We start from the raw sequence: 17,879 nt of genomic DNA on the forward strand, positions 1-17,879 counted from the left end.
ACTTATGTACCTATGTAATTATTATAATTTTTTACATATGAGGACATAGGGCACAGAGAGATTAATTTCTGAAGCTAACTAAGGCTCTGTAGCCAGACAGTAGCAGAGATAATTCCCACCTATCCTTTAGACACTGCTTAAAAAATATGTTTACAGGGCATCATATATATTTGATAATTTTGATTATCAAAATTTCTTAAGCTTGATGACCAAGGGATATGCCTTCTTCAAGATGCTGTTGTTATTAGTGCTGGAAATTTAGAGAAGAGTTTCAAAAAAGTGGTTTGAAGTTTAAAAGAGGAGGAGTGAGGTGTAAAACCTTATATTGTATAACATACTAAAAGAACCGCATAGCACAGGGACATCAGCTCAGTGCTTTGTGACTGCCTGGAGGGGTGGGATAGGGAGGGTGGGAGGGAGGGAGACGCAAGAGGGAAGAGATATGGGAACATATGTATATATATAACTGATTCATTTTGTTGTAAAGCAGAAACTAACACACCATTGTAAAGCAATTATACTCCAATAAAGATGTTAAAAAAAAAAAAGAACCTTTTTGAATGCTTTTGTATGTTACTGGGAGATGATAGCAAAGGTGAGGAAGTTGTTTTGGAGAGATTCTGTTGAGTGAATTTCTTGACTCTCCTAGCGTCTGCCCACGCATTGTTGTGGGACACAGAGCGATAGGCTGTTAACTTGTCAACAGTACTCACAACAATGATGGCAACAGTGAAAACACATTTACAGAAGATAGCCAGTTGATCAGATTTCTTGACCGTCTCCTGCATATGCCTAGCATTGTCATGGCATATTCAGAGATGACGTGATCAGCCTTTGCATTTAGACTCTTCGCTCTTTAGAAGAAGAAAGCAGACCATGTACTAGAACAGGAGGTTGTTCCAAGGATGATGATGCCAAATTCCGAAAGGGAATTTGAATGCAGTGTTTCAGAAGTTGTGGGAATTGGGAAGACGAGGGAGGGCTGGGGAGAAATCCAACAGGGAAGAGTAGAAGGCAACCATTGGAAGTGTTGATTTTGGCTTTTATACCAAGCTAATTTTTACCTTTTTAAAAAAACTTTTGCTGATCTCATGTCTTTTCACACCCCGCATTATACCTTATGATGAAGAGGCAGATAACCATGAAGCAGGAAGCTTTGTCGAGGGAACAAGTTCTGCACATTCTTCTGCTTATTGCCCATCAAACTTTATTTCTTTCCACTAGCTACATCCATAGCTCCACGATTACTGTTCACAGTGAAGACCCAAAGTTATTTAAAAAAATACTACACCTCTCTTTAAGAAGGTAGGGGCATAGGTAACATGTTTTAGAAAATTTTATGTTACAAAGAACTGAGAATGCAAAAGTTTAGGAAAATTCCAGTTTCTAGATTTACATACTAGGAAAGGGTGTTTATTCTTCCTAACTTCGTCCCAGAGAGCCCAGTGAAACAGGATTTATATTGCATTTTCTGTGTGTATCTTTCCTGGTTTGGGCTTGCACGTATAGTTCTCCATTCTCCTGTTGGAATACATTTTTTTGTCTTTTACTTGAAATAGCACCCAGTGGGATATTATGTGTTACCATGTATGTAAACATCATTAGTCCCCCTTAAAAAAAATTCCTCCCTTGTCTACTGTTCTTTAACTCATTCATTATTATTAAAGAAGCCTCATCTAAGAATTACTCATGATCTGTTTTGTATGTATGTATTTTTAATTTATTTGTTTTTATTTATTTATTTTTGGCTGCATTGGGCCTTTGTTGTTACGCATGGGCTTTCTCTAGTTGCGGCGAGCGGGGGCTACTCTTCATTGCGGTGCGTGGGCTTCTCATTGCGGTGGCTTCTTGTTGTGGAGCATGGGCTCTAGGTGCGCGGGCTTCAGTAGATGTGGCGCACGGGCTTAGTTGCTCCGCGGCATGTGGGATCTTCCCGGACCAGAGCTTGAACCTGTGTCCCCTGCATTGGCAGGCGGATTCTTAACCACTGCGCCACTGGGGAAGCCCCCGTTTTGTATATTTATCAGTTGCTTTTGGCCAACATTAAATTAATTTGGATCATACTTTCATATGTTATTATATTATTTGTATTTATAGAAAAAGTTAAATGTCACTACTAGAAAGGAACATGTATCGCACCTTATTTCTGGACCATTTAGTCTAAAACAACTGTAATGCTTTTCTTTTTAAAAAAGTTTTAGAGACATCATCATACTTTTGGGGCCCCATGCCCTCTACCTGCATTCCTCCCATGCCTCGTTCATACATCAAACACGGCCAGAAATGCAGCTAAGTCTTCCTGTTCTTCTTGACATAATCATTTGCTTACAATAAAAACGGTGTAGATGATGCTTATAACCATTTCAGACTTTTCAGCTTGGCTGGGACATCGTGCTGTTTGACACCTTTCACGATTGTTTATGAGAAAGAAGCAAATAAGCATAGAGAATTTTAAGACGTCCTAAGGAATTGGGGCTGAACATAGCATACTTTGATCATAGAGACAAAAATGGTGACTTTTTGGACTAGGGTTCATCAAAAGCATACTTTCTGTATGTATAATCAGACGGTTAGTAAACACTTTCTCATAGTAAAAATATAACATGACTTGTTAGTAAGAAGAATGTAAATTGTCATTTCAAAATCATGGTTTTTTGGTTTATGTATCTCATGCAGATTTATATTTGTCATTTGATAGTCTTTCTATCTGTTCAGTCTCATTAGAACTTGAGTATCAGGAGGTTTCAGTATTTTAAAAGGATTTTTTTTTTTTACTGTTACTGGTGCGAGATTAAAGGAGGAAAAAAAAAGTTAAATCTGCTTTAAAGTTACTGAGATATGAACGTTGACAATGTCTACCCATAAAATCCTATCAACACTTTATTGGGACAGTTGAGTAATGTTTAACTGATGACATTAAGAACATCTATAGAGAGAATAACTTGTGTCTTTTTTTTTTTTTAGATTTGTAGCCAAACCATGTGCCATAGCCCTCAACATTCAGGCCAATGGACCACAAATAGCCCAGCCAAATGCCATTCTGGAAAAGGTTTTTACTGCAATTACAAAGGTATGATTGTCCTTTTCTGGGATATGAATTGTCATGACCACTGTTCTCAATCTGAAATCATTCAGTTCCTTCTCTCTTGGGTTTGAGAACTAACACTTGACTAGCCTCGTGTGTGAAAGTGTCCTCTTGGAAAGCACACAGGCATCGTGACTAGACCAAAAAGCGTAGAAGCCAAATACACGTGGGTGTGTTTGAGACCTGATTGTTTACTCCCAAGGTGATGTGAGGAGCTTGTCTGTGAGGCACAGTCTAGATTAGATGGTGGTTGGTCTGATTCTGTGCCTCTTAATCTCACATGACATGAAGCAGTATGTATGTATAACAGTTGGATGGGACTTTGGGGAGAGCTGAGGAATATAATTAATGTATTGTGAGAAAAAGTGCCGGTTTGCTTATAACATTGTCCATATGTTCTAGCAGTTGTAATACACAGGCAGGTGAACAAAAGGGAATAATGGAAGGAGGGAAGAGCTGCAATATGAAGACATGAGGAGCAAGGGTCAGGAGAGTTATAAAGTACAGATTCATTGTAAAGAAAACGGGAGAGGAGATGATTGCTCTTGTGAGAGTTAAAGTCCAAACCAGGAGTGGGAAGAGGAGGCAGGGAGAAGACAGAGGGAAAGATCGCCATCCACTGTCAGCTGGTATTTCCTTAAGAACAAAAAGGGGAGGAAGACATAAGTCAGAAACCCTCAAGCTAAGGCCATAAAAAATTAAGCAAATCACAGCATCCAAAAAGCTGATTCTTACTCATATTTCTCTCTTGTCTTACTCTTTCGTGGACAAGAAAGAAGAAAAGGAGCATAACAGTCTATGAGAAGTATCGTGTGTTTGTATATGAAATGGTTCCTTTTCCCACTTTCATTTTTCTGGGAGAATTACTCAGGCTTCTAAGATGTGATTTGGCCATGTTAAGCAAATTTTATTCCGTTTTTGGTATTTGTATTGCTAACATTTTGTATTGCTTCTCTCTTGTCTTAAAACTATTAATTCAAATATGTTTGTTTATTTTATGGTCTTCGTTTCTGCCAGGATTCTCTAGGGTTTCCCCCTCTATTCTTTTAAAAATGGTATTTTTCCTGGAAAAGTGGAAGAAAGCACCTGGTGTTCTTAACATCTCTGCTAGGAAGAAGAGTAGAATAAATGGAATTTTAGGAAAAAGAGTAGAATAAATGGAATTTTAGTTTTGTGGGATGATTTTATTTATTTTTTATTTTTTGGGGGGTTTTAACATCTTTTTTAAAAAATATCTTTATTGGAGTATAATTGCTTTACAATGGTGTGTTAGTTTCTGCTTTATAACAAAGTGAATCAGTTATACATATACGTATGTTTCCGTATCTCTTCCCTCTTGTGTCTCCCTCCCTCCCGCCCTCCCTATCCCACCCCTCTAGGTGGTCACAGAGCACCGAGCTGATCTCCCTGTGCTATGCGGCTGCTTCCCACTAGCTATCTATTTTACGTTTGGTAGTGTATATATGTCCATGCCACTGTCTCACTTTGTCTCAGCTTACCCTTCCCCCTCCCCATATCCTCAAGTCCATTCTCTAGTAGGTCTGTGTCTTTATTCCCGTCTTGCTCCTAGGTTCTTCATGACCTTTTTTTTTTTTTTTCTTAGATTCCATATATATGTGTTAGCATACGGTATTTGTTTTTCTCTTTCTGACTTACTTCACTCTGTATGACAGACTCTAGGTCCATCCACCTCACTACAAATACCTCAATTTCGTTTCTTTTTATGGCTGAGTAATATTCCATTGTATATATGTGCCACATCTTCTTTATCCATTCATCTGTTGATGGACACTTAGGTTGCTTCCATGTCCTGGCTATTGTAAATAGACCTGCAATGAACATTGTGGTACATGACTCTTTTTGAATTATGGTTTTCTCAGGGTATATGCCCAGCAGTGGGATTGCTGGGTCGTATGGTAGTTCTATTTTTAGTTTTTTAAGGAACCTCCATACTGTTCTCCATAGTGGCTGTATCAATTTATGTCCCCACCAACAGTGCAAGAGGGTTCCGTTTTCTCCACACCCTCTACAGCATTTATTGTTTGTAGATTTTTTGACGATGGCCATTCTGACTGGTGTGAGATGATATCTCATTGTAGTTTTGATTTGCATTTCTCTAATGATTAGTGATGTTGAGCATCCTTTCATGTGTTTGTTGGCAGTCTGTATATCTTCTTTGGAGAAATGTCTATTTAGGTCTTCTGCCCATTTTTGGATTGGGTTGTTTGTTTTTTTGATATTGAGCTGCATGAGCTGCTTTTAAAGTTTGGAGATGAATCCTTTGTCTGTTGCTTCATTTGCAAATATTTTCTCCCATTCTGAGGGTTCTCTTTTGGTCTTGTTTATGGTTTCCTTTGCTGTGCAAAAGCTTTTAAGTTTCATTAGGTCCTATTTGTTTATTTTTGTTTTTATTTCCATTTCTCTAGGAGGTGGGTCAAAAAGGATCTTGCTGTGATTTATGTCATAGAGTGTTCTGCCTGTGTTTTCCTCTAAGAATTTGATAGTGTCTGGCCTTACATTTAGGTCTTTAATCCATTTTGAGTTTATTTTTGTGTATGGTGTTAGGGAGTGTTCTAATTTCATACTTTTACATGTACCTGTCCAGTTTTCCCAGCACCACTTATTGAAGAGGCTGTCTTTTCTCCACTGTATATTCTTGCCTCCTTTATCAAAGATAAGGTGACCATATGTGCGTGGGTTTATCTCTGGGTTTTCTATCCTGTTCCATTGATCTATATTTCTGTTTTTGTGCCAGTATCATACTGTCTTGATTACTGTAGCTTTGTAGTTTAGTCTGAAGTCAGGGAGCCTGATTCCTCCAGCTCCATTTTTCTTTCTCAAGATTGCTTTTGCTATTCGGGGTCTTTTGTGTTTCCATACAAATTGTGAACTTTTTTGTTCTAGTTCTGTGAAAAATGCCAGTGGTAGTTTGATAGGGATTGCATTGAATCTGTAGATTGCTTTGGGTAGTAGAGTCATTTTCACAATGTTGATTCTTCCAATCCAAGAACATGGTATATCTCTCCATCTATTTGTATCATCTTTAATTTCTTTCATCAGTGTCTTATAATTTTCTGCATACATGTCTTTTTTCTCCTTAGGTAGGTTTATTCCTAGACGTGAGATGATTTTAGACTGCCAGTTTCTAACCTGAAGGGGCTCATATCCTATAGTGTGTAAAGGAAGAAAATGTTAAGAAGAAACTTGCATTTTTATTTAATATATCAGTTTACTGCAGCAAACACCTTTTTCCCCTCTAGAAGAGCTGATGTGTAGGGAGTTACAAGGTTCATTTTTTTTTAACGTGATGACAACATATTTGTATTTACCTTGTGAACTACTCTAAATGCATGAAAAATGAATTTTCTACCCAAATGTATACCTCCCTTTAGAAATCCTGCAGTGGACATTTTATTTCCCTTGCTTTATGTTTATTATGGTTACTGGGGAAATTTTCTCTATAAAGGTAATGAAAGGATTTTGCAGGCAGGTTGACTGCTCTGGAGGATATTTGCTTCTAGCTAATTTTAATGATCATATTCTCTTGGTTTCCAAGGTGATTCTTTTGGAAGTTTCTACACGATTAAAGCAGAAGCCTCAGGTTTTGAACATAAATGCAGCCAAAGTTGGAACTATTTTTCCTTGAATTCTTTGTAGTTCTCCAGTGTTAGTTGTGAGATGAAAAAGTAACAGATCAGCTGACCAGAATACAAGTAGCAGGATTTGGAGACTTTGAACAGTGTTCGTCCAGCATTCTGGCCTTGGCCATGGTTCCAGGTCTCCTTGGAGAAGGGCATGGTTATCATCTTTCAAGTGTGAAAACCCTTAAAATCTACTCCTTACAGGACTGGCTACATAAGTTTTGGAGGCCAGTGCAGAACTAAAATGCAGGGCCCCTTGTTCAGAAAGCACAAAAAGTGCCATTAAAGGCATAAAAATAGAAAGCTTTTTCCTTTCTTGCACAGTCTCTTTCTCTCTTGACCTGTCAAGATTTTTTTTTAATTTGGTATTTAATGCCATGCCCCCTTAGGCATACACAAGAGGCAAGGGCAGATCCTGACAGGTACCCAGGAACGCCACCCTGTGATTTAATGCACACACAGCTGACTAGCTGCTGCTAGTCGCCGGCAGCTAGTTGCTAGCTCCTGGGCTAACATGCCTGCGCTTCTCTGGGCAGGGTAGAAGTTGAGACAGGCCTCTCCCCTTTCCATGGGCCCACAGTCCCAACCCACGGTGGACAGGGGACCTCCCAGTGTATTGCAGTCTCTGCTCCAAGACACACTAGGTACCTGGATTGGGGTAAGCAAGAGGCTAGTCCCCACTGAGTCATCCACCAAATGCACTGGGACACTGCCAGCCCAGGGTGCAGGTGGCATCCCTATACCCCACACTGAGACACCGTGGGGTGTGCATATCTAATCCCATCTCTTTCCGTGTTTGCACCCAGGGCAGCAGTAGTCACTAGGCAGGAGTGGGAAGGTGAAAGCTGGGGTCCCTGGGGAGCGGGGGACAGGGAAGTAAGTTACCCAGACTCATATGGGGGCAGTGCCGGGACTGTGTGTGAGCCAAGACTCTGAACCTCTGACACATGCTCCCCTATCCCAGTGGACTTCATAAGCAAAACACCATTCCCATAACAAAATTATCAAGAATTTCAAGATGGCAACCAGAGAACTTTAAACCCCACATGTGGACCCTTCTGAATCCAGATCCCTTTGTGAGTTCACTGGTCATGCGCCCTGACTGAGCAGTTCTCATCTATGAAATTAGCTGATAAATTTGAACTCCTTCATATTCTGCAGCAGTCTTTTCTTTTGAGGTAACATCTGCTTGTCTTTCTCACTCTTTTTTTTCCCTCTGTAAATCTAAAATTTTATAAATATTTCAGAGAACGTACCTCTATTGCAAAATAGTTGAAAGCATTGGTTTTTGAGTCAGACCTGAGCAGTATATTGCAGTGATCCCCAACTTTTTTGGCACCAGGGACCGGTTTCATGGAAGACTGGGAGTGGGGGGGGGATGGTTTTGGGATGATTCAAGCACATTACATTTATTGTGTACTTTATTTCTATTATTCTTACATTGTAATATATAATGAAATAATTATACAACTCACCATAATGCAGAATCAGTGGGAGCCCTGAGCTTATTTTCACTTGCCACTCACTGATAGGGTTTTTTTTTTTTTTTTTTTTTTTTTTTTTATGCGTTACGCGGGCCTCTCACTGTTGTGGCCTCTCCCGTTGCGGAGGACAGGCTCCGGACGCGCAGGCTCAGCGGCCATGGCTCACGGGCCCAGCCGCTCCGCGGCATGTGGGATCTTCCCAGACCGGGGCACGAACCCGTGTCCCCTGCATCGGCAGGCGGACTCTCAACCACTGCGCCACCAGGGAAGCCCACTGATAGGGTTTTGATATGAGTCTGCAAGCAATTGATTTATTATGGTCTCTGTGCAGTCAAACCTCTCTGCTAATGATAATCTGTGTTTGCAGCCGCTCCCCAGCGCTAGCATCACCGCCTCAGCTCCACCTCAGATCGCCAGGCATTAGATTCTCATCAGGAGCACGCCACCTAGGTCCCTTGCATGTGCAGTTCACAGTAGGGTTCACGCTACTGTGAGAATCTAATGCCGCCGCTGATCTGACAGGAGGAGGAGCTTAGACGGTAATGCGAGTGACGGGGAGCGGCTGTAAATACAGATGAAGCTTCACTCGTGCCTGCTGCTCACCTCCTGCTGTGCGGCCCAGTTCCTAACAGGCCGTGGACTGGTACTGGTCCATGGCCCAGGGGTTGCAGACCCCTGGTATGTTGGAACATTGTCTCTGCTGCTTCCTAGTGTTGTGGCTGTGGGCTCTAAGTCGGTTAGTTAATGAGGGAGCATTTATTTGGGCCAGGTGCTCCCATTCTTTAATTTACATTAGGAGTGCCTGAGAGGTAAATGTAGATTGTTGCATCCTATATCTAGAGATCCTGATTCAGTAGCCTTGTGATGGCCCCAGGAACCGGCGATTATGAGTTGTCAGACTTACTTAAATGAATGGAATGACTGTTTCTCTTTAGAGTGAATATTTTTGAGTTCACGTTTCTTAACTGGCTATATCCAGAGTTATCGGAATGAGATAGATATAAATCAATGAATCAATCAGTTTATCTGTTGATTTATATATCTATCTTTTGGCACATATTATATCTATAATCCCAACAGCCTCATTTTCTAATCAATCAAATCAGTTCTTGAGCCATTAAGGGAAAAACATATATGTCAGCTGTGAAACTAGGTTTCCTGATCTAGAGAATTACGAGATTATCACATCATAATCTGCATTTGGTATATTATACTGTATTTTAAAAATTATATGCAGATTTCCTATAATTTGTTTTTCCTCATTCTCCTCTTATGCCTATTGCTTTTTATTTTTCTTTTCCATCCTTGTATGGGTTATGTTTATTAAAATTAACCTAGGTTTTTCTGGTATAAAAATGTCTATATAAGTCAGAATTATTCACTTTTTCCCTTGGAAATCTTAAGAAATGAAAAAAACTATGGAGAAAAATTATAAAACACAACACTAAAAATATACACACACAAAAAAAGAAGGAAAATCTCACAAACTTTAATTTTGGCAAACTAAGAGATATATATCTCTAGATTTCAAAATATATATAAAAGCTAAACAAAAACAGTTGAGGTTGGACAGAAGCCAAGTAGGAGGAAGGGATGAGCATGAAGTGTGGATGGAGGGCCCTGTGGGGGTAGATTTCAGGAAAGCCAGCAAAAATGACACCTCCTAATTGTGAGACCAAAGCTGTATCACTGTTTGCAACACTAGGTGCAGGAACTGGTGAGCAAGGCTGGCAGATGCTCTCCCAGACTCAGTTTAATTCAGGGAAGTGGAAGAAGTACACAGAAAACCTTGTGGATGGCACATTTTCCAGAGGCAGTGTACCTTGGAGGCAGCTAAACTACAAAAGCACCCTCCTTGGAGCTGGTCGAGACAATCCAACTCACTCAATGTTGGGTAATAAAGAAGAAACACACGGCATCAAAGACAAGAAAAAGAATTCGTAGCATCGCTTACTAACAAAAATTATCACTGGAAAAATGAGGCCACAGGGCAACTGAAAGTTGACATCAAATATTTTACCATAAATTTTAAAAAAAGCAATAACTCTGTAAGGAGGATCACAAAAAAAGAAATACAAGACCTAAAGAAAAAAGCAGTTGGTCAACAGGAAGAGATGCAATGTTAGCTGGTTGGTTCAGGAAGAAAGTACTAAAGCTATCACAGAAATGAAGAAAAATTGGAAAGAACACAGGAAACACTAGACACCGCAGAAATCTCAGTGGGGAACATGCGAGATAGAAATAATAAAGCTGAAATAAATGAAATGAAAAAGAGCTAAAAATAATTAGATATATAGACCAAGCAGAGCTAGCATATGTATAATTGGAATCTCTTAAGGAAAAGCAAAGTAGAGTAAGTATTGAGAGAGATATCAAGAAAAATTTCCTAAAATAAATGGAGATTTATATTAATATGTTAATAAAAATGTAGTAAAAGTTGACCTGAAAAGGTTTATGCAAAGACTTATATTATTAAAAATAGACTTGAAATATAAAGTAAATAATTCTTTTGAGTAGCCAAGCAAAAAATGAAATCATTTCTCTAGGAAAATATCAGCATGGCTTTAGTCTTCTCTGTAGCAATATTCTATAGGACAACATTTCCAATATTTTCAAGGAAAATGGGAACTAAGAATTTTATATTTAGGTAAATTGTTTTTGTAGTGTAAAGGCTAAAGACAAAAAGATTAGAACTTGCAAAAATTTGGAGGAGTTGTTCGCATGAGTCCTTTTTTGAAGAAACTATTATAATCATTAATTTTAGCTGACCAAGAGATTACTGGGAATGTTGGCAAGTTTTGAATACATTTAAACTGTAGAACTAAGGTAGAAAGAAATGTGATGATTAGGATGACAGAACAGAATGTAAGCATTATATGCTCTCACAATGTAGAAATGATACAGGTAACAATAACTGAGCAGGACAAGGGAAGGAAGGTTGGAGGTAGAATAAATTCACTAATTGCATAAGCTCTAGTAGCTGGGAGTCAAAGCTTAACTGTTTAAGCAGCCAAACTGAGTAATAGAGGTAGAAGCATATTTAATAGTACAAGAGTAAACTCTAAGAGAGATAAAATTATTGACTAATAGTAGGTGGGGAAGGAAGAGGAAATATGCTAGTTTTAAATATTGCTCATTTGGAATTTTTATTGACTGAAAATGAATAGAAGAGTATTATGAATGTATGGATAACCACTAGAATAAAAGTTACCCACAAAAAACAAAGGAAAATAAGCCATATTTGGTTTGTTAAAATTAAAAAGAAAATTAAATTATAAAAACAGAAAACATAATTAATGTGAGGTAAGTATAAACAGATTTATAAATTATATCAATGCATGTAAATGGGTTTAACTCATCTAATAAAAAAATAATTCAGATTTGGGTCACATAGCTTATAAGACACCCCTTCAGATAAAGTAATAACAGATATTAAAAATAAGAGTATGAGTAAAGGTATACAGGCAAATATAAATAATAAAGAAAGTAGACCAAAAGGATGAAGTGAAATGAAGAATTGGCTTTTTATTGCCAAAGGATACAATTCATAATGAAGATAAAATGGTTATGAATATATATGCATTGAATACCAGCATATCCATATACTTATAAAAAAGAAAGAAGAAATTATTTAATAGTAAGAAATTTTAATTTACCTCTCAGTCATGACAGGTCAAAATATAAAGCAGAATATATAAAATATAAAACTATAGCAATTAATTCTAAGAAGCATAATTAATGAGGAAGATCTGACAGGTACATTTATTTTTTTTTAATTTAAAAAATTTTTTAAAAATAATTTCATTTATTTATTTTTGGCTATGTTGCTGCACGCAGGCTTTATCTAGTTGTGGTGAGCGGGGGCTTCTCTTCATTGTCGTGTGCAGGCTTCTTATTGCGGTGGCTTCTCTTGTTGCGGAGCACAGGCTCTAGGTACACGGGCTTCAGTAGTTGAGGTACACGGGCTCAGTAGTTGTGGCTGTGGGCTCTAGAGCGCAGGCTCAGTGTGGTGCACGGGCTTAGTTGCTCCATGGCATGTGGGATCTTCCCGGACCAGGGTTCCAACCCATGTCCCCTGCATAGACAGGCAGATTCTTAACCACTGCACCTGTCAGGGAAGCTCCTGACAGGTACATTTAGAACCCTGTATTCTGAATATAGAGACTATACTTTCTTTTCAAGAGCCTGTTAAATATTTTAAAAATTGAGCTTTTATTATATAAAAAATGGTAATACATTTTAAGAATAGGCACAGTTTACTAATATGAGAAATCAGAAAACAGAAAGACTCTTGCTTTCTTAATCAACTTTTGTGTAAAAATAAAATTTCAGAATATTTAGAAAACAGTGATGAAAGCACTACTATGCTATGGTACTATGCCAAGGTAGTGCTCAGATGAAAACCTATATATATAAGTTTAACCACTTATATAAATATATATATATTTAACCACTTACTTAAACCTTGGGAAAACAACAACAAAATAAATGAAGGCAAACAGAAGGAAGAAATTAATAAAGATAAACATAGAAATTGAGTTAGTAAAACTGTAGTATTGAAAATTAATCCAGAGGTAACTGTTTACTTTTTTTTTTAACAGAAAGTCAGCTAACCCAATCAAGAAAAAACAAAGCACAAGTTAACAACATAGCAATAAACAACATAATCAACAATCACATAAATTGAGGAAAATAAAAAGGATATATTACTATTAACATGGCAAATAAAATATAAACACTTGGATAAAATGAAAATTATTCTAGGAAAATATAATTTACCAACTACATATGTGTGTTATCACAAGAAAATTCTAACACTCTTAAAGAGCAGATAATAAAATGCTATTTTAAACTATACCGAAGTATAGAAAATTAAGAAAATCATTGATTCTATTTTTATGTAATCTCAAAGTCTGATAAGTATCTCACTAAAAAATAAGACTAGAGACCAATTGTGATTATTAATATTGATGAAAAGTCCCAAATAAAAAAATCACAAACTGAACTTTGCAGCATATTAAAAGAATTAATCATCATCACCAAGTACGACTTATTCTAGGAATGCAAGGCCTTCCCTGTATTCAATATTAAAAACATCTGTTTTTGTAATTCACCATGTTAATTGACATAAAGAAAAAAAGTAGATGATCACCTCCATGGATTCTGAAATCTAACATCATTTTGATTAAAATAAAACAATCTAACTAGGGATAGGTGGTTTCATTTACATGATAAATATACTTGTATATCAGCTCCAAATCTGGCCTCTTAATGAGAAATACATTGTGATATTCCTACTAAAGTCTGGAACAGATAGGGATGCTTATAAACACTGTTATACATTGTGCTAAGTTTTACATTTCATTAACAAATAGATAAAAGGAAAATAAAGGCATAAAAATTAGAAAGGAGGAGGTAAAGCTATGCTATGTGACAATTTAGTCATGCATTCGAGAGGTATTTATTAAGTCCCAACTATATTCTAGGTACTGGTGAAAAAAGATACAAAAAAGTTCCTTTGTTTACAGAGCTTACATTCTAGTAATATCCTATTACATGACTGTATACCTGGAAAATTAAGGGAATCAAGTGAAAAACTACCATAAACATTACAAAATGTTAGCACAAAATGAGTTACCATACACACACACAAAAAGCAGTTAGAAGATATAAGAAAATTTCTTAATTATAATAGAAATCAAAAAAGATGATATCCCTAGGAATCAATGTAACAAGGATGTGCAAGGTATGTGAGGAAAATTTTCAAACGTTATGAAGGACACAAAAGACAAATTCAGTTAAAGATATCAAGTCACCCTATGCTAGTATAAGAACTTGGTATAATCTCATTATAAATACCGACAGGTTTTCTTGTTTTCCCGTTTATTTTGAAACTAGACAAGCTAATTCTAAAGTTCATATAGAAAAATAAAGAAGGATTTCTGAGTAACCTGACCATATGTACTGGCACATGAATAATAGAACGGTGGGAGAATAGATTTGATTTCTCATGGAGAAAACATGAATGATGGTACTGGCCTATCTGGGTAGCCATTTGGAAAGAATTAAAATTAGATTCATACCTCCCACTGTATACCAGGATATATTCCAAAAGTACTAAAGATTGAATGTAAGAATCAAAACTGTAAATGTATTAGAATCAAAGCTGTAAATGTAGGAGAATTTCTTGGATTTTCCGAGTAGGGAATGCTTTTCTACTTATGACCACAAATACAGAAGGTATAACAGAAAAGATTGATAAATTCAAACACGACTTAAAAAAACTTCTGCAAGTAAAAAACACAAGCAAAATGCACCGTAAGCTAATTCTAAAACTCAAGTGACACATTAGTACATACTATGCAGTTTATGGTACAGATATAGGTTTGATCACTCTAATAACTGAAGAACTTCTACAAATCAATAAACAAATTACTAGCAGATCAAGAAAAATATGAGCAGTAGATATGAAAAAACTGTTCTAAAGAGGAAATACAGATGGTTTTAAAACACAAGAAAATATCCTTCTTTCATAAGAAGAGGAAATCAAATTAAAGATATACTGAGATACTACTTTTTATATATCAGGCTAGAAAAAAAAGGAAAAATCCAATAACATACTCTGTTGATGAGGCTTTGGGAAATGGGTACTCTTGCTTGTGAGAGTATGAATTGGTAAAATCATTGGTGACAGTAATTTTTCAATATCTAAAAAAATTGCAAATGCATGGACCCTTTCATCTCCAATGTTCACTTATAGGAACTTATCTCTCTCTATATGTGTATAAAATAACTCATGATAAGGTTATTTATTGCAGCATTGTTTGTAGTAGTAGAAGTTTGGAAGCTACCTAAGTGTGCATTAATAGTGGAGTGGATAAGTAAATCATGGCATATCCTTAATGGTTCTACAAAAGAAGGAGGACGTTCCCAATATTTTGATGTGGAAATGTTCCAAGATACATTGTAAAGTGAAAAAACCAAAGTCCAGAATAATAGAACCATTTGTGTGAAGGTGGTGGTGGGGAGACATAAGAATGCACATTCAAATTTGTTTATATTTGGTAAGATAACTTTGGAAAGAAATAGATTGAATAGCCTGTTACCTGGTAGGAAGGGGAGAGTAGGAACTGAGAGAACAGGAACAAAGTGGAAGGTGAAATTGGGGATAATTTTTATTTTGTGAACCATGTGAATGCTTTACCTATTGAATAGACTTAGAAAATGAATGAAAATTAAAAATGAATTCCTTTAAGAAAATGGTATAGCCAAGGTATAGTGTAGGCTGTGCATTTTCTCTCTTCCATATTTTTAATTGAGAGACACGGAAGGAGAGTGTAGACGGTGTCGTGACTTCTAAGAAAAACACCTCAAAGTACACGCCACACTGAAAGTTCGCAAATAACTTTTACAGACACAAGCTCAGCACATTTTATAACCTCGGTCATGAAATTAAGGCCATTTGCTGTGTTTCCTGTGTGTCTGACACTGAATTTCTTGAGAGGCTTTAAAAAGGAGTCACATGTGCATTCCGCCCTTATGACTCGACAACTGCTTGGCCTGCCTTCCCTACCCCATTTTTGGTTCTGTCCTCTGATTATTATCAACATCTCCTTAATTGTAAAGCAAAGGTAGAATAAATAAAGGAGTAGAACTAACTCCGTTTAGTTTTGTTGTACGGCAGGTCGCCCTCACGTAATTGTTGGCGGGATGCTTTCTAAGACACCGAAGAGAGAGGAGGGACAGAACTAACATGTACTGAGATTTACATACATTTTTACATTCCACCGTTTAGGTGGATAAATAGGCTTCTTTGGAACAGGTAAGGAAACTGAGGCTCAGAGAATTCATTGGAACAAGGAGTTGAACCTATGTCTGTCATCTCCTAATGTTATAGAAATGAGAGCGAGAGACAGAGTAATGTCATCATATGGCAGGCGTAAATATCGATAGTTTCTCTTTCTACTTTACCAAGTTTGCATCTTCAAGTAATGCGTAGTCATTGTAAAAAGTTTGATGGAGTTCTGGTCAAAAGACTGACCAAGAAAGGAATAGAAGAGAAATGTGTGAAGAACCAGGGAGACTGAAGAGAAAACATGCTTTGTAAGTGGAATTGATACCTTAGTCTAAGGTGAGGTATTTGGGGATTATTCCATGCTTTTTTTCTGTCCTGCGTTATCCTGATATGTGATAATGGGTACAGCATTTTTTCATTAGAAAGTGAAATATTTGAGTGATGTCTTTTTGCAAATTCACCTTCACCTAACTCCTTTCCTTGAAGGCTGGTGGAGCTAACTCGGCCAGCTGACTGTTCCATCGAACCTTTGTTGCTGTAAGAAGTACCAGCATTAGAGTGAGATTCATATTTTTCAGTGTTGTTTCATGATGAATCACTTCTCTTGTCCTAAGTGGTTGTTTACGTTCACGCTGCTGATGGAAGGCCTCGGTCCTCAGTGGTCAATATAGAAATCTCAGTAGCAGATAGAAAATACAGGAAAAACAAATATCTCCAATATAGACAAGGGCAGATCTGTTCATGGTGAAGATGAAAATGATTTTCCTGGTACCTTGTTTCATAGCATCCTGATGAAAAGAGATTGGAGGGCCTCTCCAAGCAGCTGGACTGGGATGTTCGCAGCATTCAACGCTGGTTCCGACAAAGACGCAACCAGGAGAAGCCAAGCACACTGAAGAGGTTCTGTGAGAGCATGTGAGTTGCTGTTTTTCTTTTTGAAAGAAAAACCTGCCTAACTTACTCATCCCATCCCTGAGGTGAAAAATAACAGCTCAGTGCAGGCTCCAGCAGCCCCCCAAAAGCATGCCATCTGGTGGAAGAAAAGTAGCCCATGAAAAACTGGGGGGTAGTAGTTTGTTGGAATTTGTGATTTCCACTTTGGATGCAGTAAACGAGGTTTGCTTCCTAATGGAGTTTCAACACAGCAGTCAGATTACAAGGGTCTACCGTGGTATTTTCAATCAGTCACCTTTAACATACGCCATTACTTTTATAGTTTGCATTTTAATAGAGGGGGATTAGTCAAGATGTTCTTTCCACTGATAAAAGCTGAGATACTAGAATATATTATCGGAGGGTCATGATGATGGCCTGTCTTTCTGGAGTTTTAAGAAATGGCTGTATTATATTCCTGGGTGAGTTTAATGAAGCATTGCTTGAAGTGGGGGATGGAATGAAAGTCTCTTCCATTTCTGAAATGTGAACTTCATGGTGTGTAAATTATAAGTCAATAAAGCTGTTATAAATAATAAAAGACCCACAGAGAACTCTTCGAGCACAGAGATATTTTGAAATAGTGACACTCAATACATATATCTGTAGGAAAGTTAGAGAAAGAAATATTGAAGCATCGAGTGCATCCCCAACGAAGGGAAGATTCTGCTTTGAGACTTGTTGCTCCGTTTGGTCTTCATCCTTTTAGATATGACTGTGCCTTTGTCTAATGGTTCTTTCCTTTGGGAACTTTCCCCTGACACCTGGTCACTTGAACAACAGTGCTGTCAGTGTAGCTCTTTCCATTTGGGGTTAAAGTTGCATTTTCAGGTTTAGCTTTCAATTATTCTGAAAAAGTATTTTAGCAATTGCAATCTAAAGCCTAGAGGGGAACCTAATTTTATGGGAGAAACGAATGAGACGCAGAATAATATCATAAA

At 37.4% G+C, this 17,879-nt stretch overlaps 1 protein-coding gene across 2 annotated transcripts in view; it reads left to right on the forward strand.

Annotated features, from left to right (window-relative positions):
• The window catches only part of CERS6 (ceramide synthase 6), a 321,038-nt gene that overhangs the window by 84,757 nt on the left and 218,402 nt on the right, over positions 1 to 17,879 (forward strand). For both annotated transcript variants that reach the window (XM_065880566.1, XM_065880567.1), the window contains exons 2-3: positions 2,965 to 3,070; positions 16,790 to 16,920. In XM_065880566.1, coding sequence (XP_065736638.1) covers positions 2,965 to 3,070; positions 16,790 to 16,920 — 237 coding nt within the window. The remainder of the gene's footprint in view (positions 1 to 2,964; positions 3,071 to 16,789; positions 16,921 to 17,879) is intronic.

The sequence above is a fragment of the Phocoena phocoena genome, chromosome 7 (assembly GCF_963924675.1).
Source record: "Phocoena phocoena chromosome 7, mPhoPho1.1, whole genome shotgun sequence".
In the NCBI taxonomy this organism is placed as follows: Eukaryota; Metazoa; Chordata; class Mammalia; order Artiodactyla; family Phocoenidae; genus Phocoena; species Phocoena phocoena.